At 43.3% G+C, this 8,959-nt stretch overlaps 1 protein-coding gene across 2 annotated transcripts in view; it reads left to right on the top strand.

Moving 5' to 3' along the window:
* The window catches only part of NID1 (nidogen 1), a 54,807-nt gene continuing 45,848 nt past the window's right edge, over positions 1-8,959 (top strand). For both annotated transcript variants that reach the window (XR_013983596.1, XM_080997651.1), the window contains exon 1: positions 1-281. Coding sequence is in view for 1 of the 2 variants with exons in the window: in XM_080997651.1 (XP_080853777.1) it covers positions 75-281 (207 nt within the window). In the remaining variant the exon portion in view is untranslated. The remainder of the gene's footprint in view (positions 282-8,959) is intronic.

The raw sequence follows: 8,959 nt of genomic DNA, 5'->3' as shown, positions 1-8,959 counted from the left end.
GGGGTTTAAAACTTGAGGGCTCGCCGCTCTCAAGGCTCGTCTGCGCCGCTCGGACGTCGACGAGGAGAGAGAGCATGGCCAGCCTGCGGGGCTTGAGCTTGTGGGCGCTGCTGGCGGCGCTGGCGGCACCTGGGAGTGGCTTCCCTCACGGGGGGCTCCTCTTCCCCTTCGGCTCGGAGCGAGGCGACGCCGAGCTGGAGGCTGGGGACGACGAGCATTCCCCGCCTCTGGAGCTCAGCACCGCGCTGCGCTTCTACGGCTCCAGCGTCGACTCCCTCTATGTGAGTGCGGGTGGTGGGGGGGAGCAGCAGGCGGAGGCGACCCCCGGGGGCGGGCGAGTGAGTGAGTCCGGGGGAGAGGGGGCAGTGGCCTGGGAAAGGGCTGAGGCGGAGGTCCCCTCAGCTGAGGCGAGGTTGCTGTCACTGCTGTGGGGCAATGGCGGGGGCGGAGGGTCTGCTGCCCATTCTGTCGGCCAAGTGGGGCCAAAGGCGGTGCGGGGTAAAGGGCTTCCTGTGGCGGGAGGTTGCTTAATTCCTAAGAGGGGGAATTGCTGGGTCTGAAGACTCGTGCCCTTGGGGCCCTTTCCTCTCCTTTCCAAATGTGGCTACTGTGCCTTCCCCGGCAAGAAGGGCGCCTTCTGCCTATGCTCAGAGGCGCCGCCGCCGCCCCTCCGCGTGACTCCTTTGTAATTCAGACCTCTCCGGGTTGAGCCTCATGACTGCAAAAGCGACGCCAGGGGGAAAGACCAAGCGCAGATTAAGCCTGGCATGTAGGTTTCCCCATAAAAGTTCTTAAGACAAAAGGCATTTCCCTCCACTCATGCCTATAAATTCTCTTGCAGCGGGGTGCTTTTCAAGCCCAGGAATTCCCCGTGTGGTGTTGCCGCCGGAGGGATGTTGAGATCGATCTAAGCCGAGTTGAGCCCCTACTGAAAACGGGGGGCAGCTGGCTACTCCTGACAAACGGTTTATTTCAGGAGGAGGAGAAGCAGTTGTGCAGGAGCAGGTCAAGGAGAGGGTTGCTGGGTGGGAAGGGGAGGAACTGTCCAGAACCATTTTGGCAACTCGACTAGATTTTTGCTAATTCCAAACAAAATAGAAAGCAGATGGGATTTGTCCTTTCCAGGACTTGCCGTCCCTGCTCAATGAGGGGTTGTTGCCTGGGTTTCAGCAGTTTATTCCACTGAACTATAGGTCATGCAAATAAAATTGTGGCCCTATAGTTGAGTACAAAGGGTCAGATTCTGTTCTAAGTAAATTGGCATTCTTTCTGTCAGCCAACGATTTAGTGCATGGTGGTTCTGTTCTGCTGAATTCTGAAATGGTTTATTTTCTTACTCCTTACTTTACTCTTTTTCAGTACAGTAGGGGGTTGCTTTCCTTATATTCTTCCAGAATTGTGAAGTATTTCAATATGCTTTCATCTTAATTTGGCTTATTTAAAAGGCCAAACACACTGAAATGCTTTGAATAGTGTGGCTGTGGTGAAGTACAATGCCAAACCAGAGTTGACACAAGAACAGTTAGGCACAAATTTCCTCCTCTTACATGTAGCAGTTAGTAAATTCTGGTCCTTGTTTGCTAGTTAGTCTGAACAGGCAGACCATTATTTGTGTTTACCTGCAAACCAGACTGACTGTAATTGAGTTTGCTGGAAAGTGCAAGCCATAGTTTTTTTGCCTGGTCTGACAAACTGGCAATGTATCGTTTGTTGAGAATAAGATCAGCACTTAACTGACACTCTGTGCAAGGGAAGAAGATGGGGGAAAGTAGAAATGCATGAGCATAAAATTCATGTCTGCACATCCTTGAAATGCTGTGCCATCTGAATGCACATTATATTTTATTGGTACACTATAGGCTGGTGCTTACCTTTTAAAGCTCTGTGTGGTTTAGGATCTAGGTACTTCAAAGACCATCTTCCCTATATCAACATGCCTGATATTAAGGTCAGTGTCACAGGTCCTTTTTTGAGTCTGGATATCCCTGCCAAGTGAAGTGAGCCGGGGGTGACTGGACCCAGGTTTTTTTTGGTTGGGTCACCCTCCTTGAAGAATTCCCACCCCACAGTGGCTTGCCTGGCACCTGCACTGCTATCTTCTGGGTGATGCCATATGAATACACTTGTGTTTTACAATGCCTTTTTACATCACAGCTCTAAAGTTTGATGGTGCCCTTAAGCATTGCTTTATTGTTCGTTATTTTACTCATTATTGTGTACAGATGCAATTTCGTGAACTACCCTGAAAAATTCAAATTGTAGGGCAGTATATCAGTCTATTAAATAAAGAAGAACTGTATTCCAAGAACTGGAATACAAAATCAGACTATGCTGCACAATGCCAGTATAGCCACCAATATTTATATCATAGTAACAAGCAGCTTTGGAAATCACCCCATAAATTTTATTAGCCTGTTTTTTTACATATGAGATGCATTGGTGTAGGAAGGATCAGGGCAGGCCCACCCATGAAGTGGAGTGAAGCAGCTGCCACCACCTCCGCCACTGGTGGAGAGGCAGTGCCATCATTGCCATCAATTTGAGGTCTTGCTGGAAATTAGCTCCAATGTCAGTGGCAGGTGGGGCAGCAGCGGTGCCAGTGTATGGCATGTTGGTGGTGTCAGCAGAGTTGGGTGGTGCAGAGGTGGAGGTGGCATGGCAGGCAGCATGGCAGAGTGGGGTGGCACATCCCATTTTGCCTCAAGCCACGAAATGGGACTGGGAGGAATGACATGTTCCATCCCTCTTTTGCCACCACTTCCTATAAGTAAGAACCAAAGTGGTCTGGCAGAGGAGAAACAGAACATTTGGTGTCCCCTCTGGCAGCCTGTTCACTTCACTGGATGCAGTTCCTTGTTGCTTGTGGTGACCAGGCAAGAGTTTAACTGCAAGGATGCTATCAGATATAATACATTGCAGTATATGGGATAATAATATTTAGTATGGCTTTCTGCTACTTTCAGTGAAATTAACTCTACACCAATCTGATTCGAGAAGATGGCTTGTGAAACATGTTCTTCTCCTGAGGCTATCTTATTTAGAAAATGGTTTCAAGGAAATTGTAATCTGCTTTGTGCTTTTGGGATTGGGTGGGACAGAATAAAAATCCAAGCAAATGAACACAAACTATAATTTTATTTATTTATTTATTTATTTAGCATTTATATATATACCTTCCTCTTGCAAAATTTCAGGGCGGTGTACTACAATGTTAAAACATTTAAAAGCAACAGAGTGCAATCATTAAAATGACAAGTTACTCCAGGGGCATTTTTAAACAACTGTCGTCTTCTTCTTTGGCGATCACTCGTAGCTGAGTAAGATTGTCTTCCATGAATATGGTGTTAACAGTGTGTCCGTAAGTGACTGTGGAGGCCAGTTCTGGATCCGCACATCCATTCACAGTGGGGACATAGGTCTCTGGGTGGGAGTTGATCATGTTGAGGATTTGGCAAACATGCCTTCCTCTTAGCTTATAGGTCTCTGAAAGTCTTTGGGGGCTATGCAAGTCTCTGAAATAAGCAATGGGTCAGATTCTTATCTGGTGTCCAACGCTGCTGAAGTGGTCCGCAAACAGACGTAGTGAACAGTGATTTCGGATATACCCACTGTTGTGGAATTCTTCAGCACAGCAGAAGGATACAGAAATGCTTCAAAAACCCATCTATATGGTGAATCGAATTGTATAACAACAATTGCTGTGGAGCAATGGTCATAAAGATTTCCAGAGACCTATAAGACTTATGTTTATTTGGTTCTATGTTTTTAAGAGAATCCATCAAGAGTGCATAATTTGTGACTTTCACAGATTTAGAAGATTTCTGTTTATTTGGCTTTGCAGAGAGTGCATATTTCATATATTTCATATTGTTCAATGTTCTGTATAGATTATATAAAGAGTTTATATTGACATTGCATTGTTGGTCATTGTGTTGCCTTTGGATATTATTGATATTTGTTTGCAACACAGGGGTTTAATTGTTTGGTTACTTCTTCCAGTAAACTGAACATTTGTTCACCAGTTTTCCCCAAGTGATATTATTATTATTATTAGTAGTAGTAGTAAAAAATTTTGGAGACACCATTGGTGGAATTTTTTGAGGAGTTGGTGTTTATAAGTGCTCCATGTTGGAATTTTAAAAAAAAAGGTTTTCAAGAGGCACCTGAAAGTCAAATGTGAGCATGCCTGCTGAATCTCTGTTGGAAGAGTGTTCCACAGCGTGGGACTAGGGATGCTATATGCTCGACATAGTATTATGCCATGTATGCCTCATATACTATGAGGCTATTTGAGGCCAGTCCGGTCTCACTTAAAATGAATTGTCAGGGTACGGAAAATTCCTATTAAATTAAAAACCATTTGCCTAGGTATGTCAATAGTACTGATTCTCAATGATATTTCATAAGGTGGGGACAGTAATAACATTTAAATGCCTCTTTAAAATGTATAGGCTTACCCAAGCTTTCTTTGATGCTTGACTCTTAATTTTTAACTTTGTTTTGCACACTGTTCTGTTTTATTTGTGATATACAGTTCTGTTTTGTCATAATCTTGTTCTTTGTAAAATTTATTGAATAAGGTTGTATTTTTATGTAAACAGCTTAGAGATTTCTGTGATAACTGAGCTGTGTAACAATTCTATGGCCTCCAGATATTAATTACATGCATCTCAAGCATGCATTAGTTAATCATAGAATTATAGAATTGGAAGGGATCTGGAGGTTATATATTCCTACCCCCTGAAATGCAGGAATCTCAACACGTGGTTCCTCATCCAATTTGAAACCATACCAAACCTTACTTAGCTTTGCAGATGTGTTTGTGGTTTTATTGCTGAGCCACTATGTGAAGTGACAAGAATTCTCAACGTTGGACTGCGTTCTCTCAAACCACAGAATTGTTTAGCTGCGTTCCCTTCCTTCCTGTTTCCTGCTCCTCCTCCTGTCTTTCATAAATTTCCTTAGCTGATAGAGGCAGAACTATGTATAAAGTGTGTGGCATGTTTTCTTAACATCCCATAAATGTAACTTAGCCATCTATGCAATTCAGAGGTACTGAATCCTAAAAATACATCACAAGGTTGTGTGTCCTGTCAGATTAAATGGAGTAATACCTTAAAAGGAAATGGTGCATTCTACAGCTGTTATTGTCTCCAAACAATTAGTGATGTTCCGTTTCCCCCTTCATATAAATATGCCTCTCTAATAATATGCAGTCTGACTATAATGTGAATATCTAGGTTTGGGCTGGCAGTTTTATTTGTATTTAAATTCATGTTCACTCATACTACTTGAAAAGATGCATGCATACTTAACCAGACCTTAAATTCATTTCCTTACTTGGGTTAAGCTGGTAGAGTAATTATTCTTCTCCTACTGGGGTGCTTTCAGATGTGAGTTTATTATGGAATTAGTGCTGCTCATGCAAACAAGCCCTCCACCAGTAGCCACATCATCATCATCATCATCATCATCATCATCATCATAATTTATTATTTATACCCCGCCCATCTGGCTGGGCTTCCCCGGCCACTCTGGGCGGCTTCCAAAAGAATATTAAAATACTATAATACATCAAACATTAAAAGCTTCCCGAAACAGGGCTGCCTTCAGATGTCTTCTAAAAGCCTGGTAGTTGTTGTTCTCTTTGACATCTGGTGGGAGGGTGTTCCACAGGGAAGGCGCCACTACCGAGAAGGCCCTCTGCCTGGTTCCCTGTAACTTGGCTTCTCGCCATCACCATCAAAATACCAGCCAATGCTTGTTTTACATTTAATCTGTATTTTCTTTTACTGTGGGAAATCTGATAACTAAAAGTAATCCATTATACATTTGCAGAACTGCTGGTGTGGAAGCTTGCTAGTGCATTTCTTTCCCTTTTTTGGTGAGCAGTTTGTCACATGCGTGGGGACGTGGTGGTGAATGGTTTCTGTTGCCATATTCCCCACTTCCATTTGCCTCACCTGGACACAACCAATACATTCTGTTTGTGGCAGCCTCCTTTGTTGGCATCTGTCTACAGAGACAATGGAGTGTGCCTCTAGGGGTGAACCTCTGAGTTAGCAGCACTGAAATGACTTCCCTGGGGTGCAAACCTGGGAGGTGTATATGGAGCTCCTGGGCTGCCCAGATGCAAAGACCTCACCCTCTCTGCCTTATTGTTGCTGGAAGGAGGCATACAAAGTGCCACCCAACTATCTTAGGGATTTGTGTAGTGTTTACCCACAAGGTAGCTGTGGTTTAGGGTCTGAGTTTTCCTTCTCCTAGATGGGCTACCTTCTTAGGTTGATGAGTCCCACCTGCCCCTTACTTCCCTCTGCAGCACATCCAGAAACTGCCTTCTTGACAGTTCGACCCACTATTGGTTTCATTTGCTCAATCCACTGCAGCCTGTCTTCACATGCAGAGGAAATCCCTTACTCACCAAGAGTTTGAGACCCATCGGCTACCCTCCTCTGATTTAGCTGGCCAATCAAAGGCATTCCTGGGGTGTAACAGGTGTCCCATGCCACAGGTGAGAGCTAAGTGCTGGGTAGGGACCAAAGGTGGACAAACTACCCCAGAAGGAGCATGATGTGTTCCTCACCAGAGGTACTACCCCTCCCCTAGACCCAATACACCTCTGGCAGCCTCAAATACCAAAGAAAATACATCTATTCCTACTTATTGTTGTGTGCAGAAGGCATGCCTAGTTCAGTTCAAAACTAAAGCAGCCCAGCTATGGCAAGGGGAGATGCCTGATGTTCTTTTTACATGCTTCCCTCCTGGATTCTTTCATATTGAGCACTGGTAGATGGCCTTGTTGCATCTGGGTTTTGTTTGCTTACCTTTCTCTCTTGGTTGATGCTGCTGCTATGTGCTAATGACATTGACCTGAAAGCAATTCACTGTATTCCAGGGGTGCCAACTTGAATAAAATACTGGGAGAGGGCCAGGTAAGCCCCACATAATCAATCACATGATGCGGTGTGCACACACACCATTTGAATAGCAATGCCCATCAACTTTGGGGGCTCCTATCCCCTCAAACCCCTTGGCCTCTAGGAGGTGACTGCTATGCTATATTCTGCCCAACATCACATTGATAGACTTAAAGAAGTCTATCAATGGAAGTGTAGAAAACAAAGATTCCCTCATGGTTATTTCCTGCTCCTTAGAATGCTAAATGAAATAGGTCTCCAAGAGAGCAGCTGCTTCACGTTTTAGTCTGGATGCATGTCATATGTACCCAAGATTTCATAAATTGTAAGAAACAATTGTTTATTTTGCAAATTTAATTTATAATTTATAATTTATAATCAGAAGATTCTGATTCTATTCACTAATGAATGTATACCTTTTCATTTAAGTTGCAAAAAGTTCAACTTACTGGTTATTTTCTACCTTGGGCTTGTTCTTCACAGCACAATCATGTCTACTTAGAAGTAAGCTGTGCTAAATTCACAGGGGCTTACTCCTAGGTAGGTAAGTGTGGTTAGGATTATAGCTGTAGCCACTCATTATTCTAGTGTCCCATTGTTTCAAAAACAAGTCCTTTTTGGCAGGCTCTTTCACTCATTCTCAGAACATATTGAAATACTCTAATAGAACCAATCATGCTGAAAATGTAACTTACTTATTTCATTTATATCCCATTGATCCTCCCATGTGTTTGGCATCATGCATGAGGGTTATCCCATTATATTCTCACAATAAGTTAGGCTGAGAAAGATTTATTGTTTTATTTTGATCAAATAACATCTTAAAGCAGTTTGGAAAAGATTATAGCAGAACAATACAATATGTGGGCAGTCTCTGCTCAAGCCATTGAAGTGGGTGAATAAATGGTTAGTGGTTTGGAATAAGGCTTCAGCATTCTTCCTAGACCTTCCTGTGACTAGCAAAGCCAAAAGAAGTTGTACAAATATAGAAAAATGCGGAACAGGTAATGCAAACAAGAGAAATGTTGTGAATTTGCTTGATTTACACTTTAAAAAATTGTTTTTATTAAAGATTAGCTTGGGTTGCATATTTATACAAGTACAGAATTTAGCTGTTTGTTGGCACATAACTTGGTTTGCTGCTTCAGTGCTACTTGAAACTGATTTTTGGGGTGATAATAACAACAACAACAATAACAACAACAACAATAATAATTTATTCCCCGCCCATCTGGCTGGGTTTCCCCAGCCACTCTGGGTGGCTCCCCCCCCCCAAAAGATTAAAATACAATAATTCATCAAACATTAAAAACTTCCCTAAACAGGGCTGCCTTCAGCTGTCTTCTAAAAGTCAGATAGTTGTTTATTTCTTTGACATCTGATGGGAGGGTGTTCCACAGGGCAGGTGCCACTACCAGGTCAGATGCTAGTGTAACTTTTAATTTGTAACAGTTCGGACAGCATGGGTCCAATTTCAGGCCCAATGGCTGTGCCAGCTCCTTGCTGATGCAGCTGCCTGCCTGCCTCTGCTCCATGCCGGGTGCCACGCATAGAATGTACATGCAGCAGTGTCCTTGCTGCTCCATAAAGCCTCAGCCAGGCTTAGGGAAGAGGATTAGGCTGACTCTCTTAGACAACTTTATTAGGTATCATGAAAGGATTCATTTAAAACTTGGAGACAATAATAGGAATTCAAATGATGTGTTTGTGTATGCACACCCACACCCACCCCATTTGAATTCCCATTATTGTCTACTACTCTAACCTTAACTTACAAACTACACTCTAGAGTAAGTCCTGAATATTCAGTGTTCGCAAAATGTATGAAAATTGTATTTGGAGGCATGGTGCTCTGTTGAACTGTAAATGGCTGAAGCAGCTACTCCAAGGCTGGAAGAATTTGCCGTGTGTCATATCTCCAGTCTATACTAGGAAAGTCATGATCAATGCTCTATATCTTATGTACGAGTCATTTCCTATCACAGATTTACATGCCAGCTACCTGCAATGTCAGATATTCCTATTTGCCAAAGTTCTCC

Source organism: Podarcis pityusensis (assembly GCF_964106645.2).
Source record: "Podarcis pityusensis genome assembly, chromosome: 3".
Taxonomy (NCBI): Eukaryota; Metazoa; Chordata; class Lepidosauria; order Squamata; family Lacertidae; genus Podarcis; species Podarcis pityusensis.
This window is presented reverse-complemented; position numbering and strand designations above follow the sequence as displayed.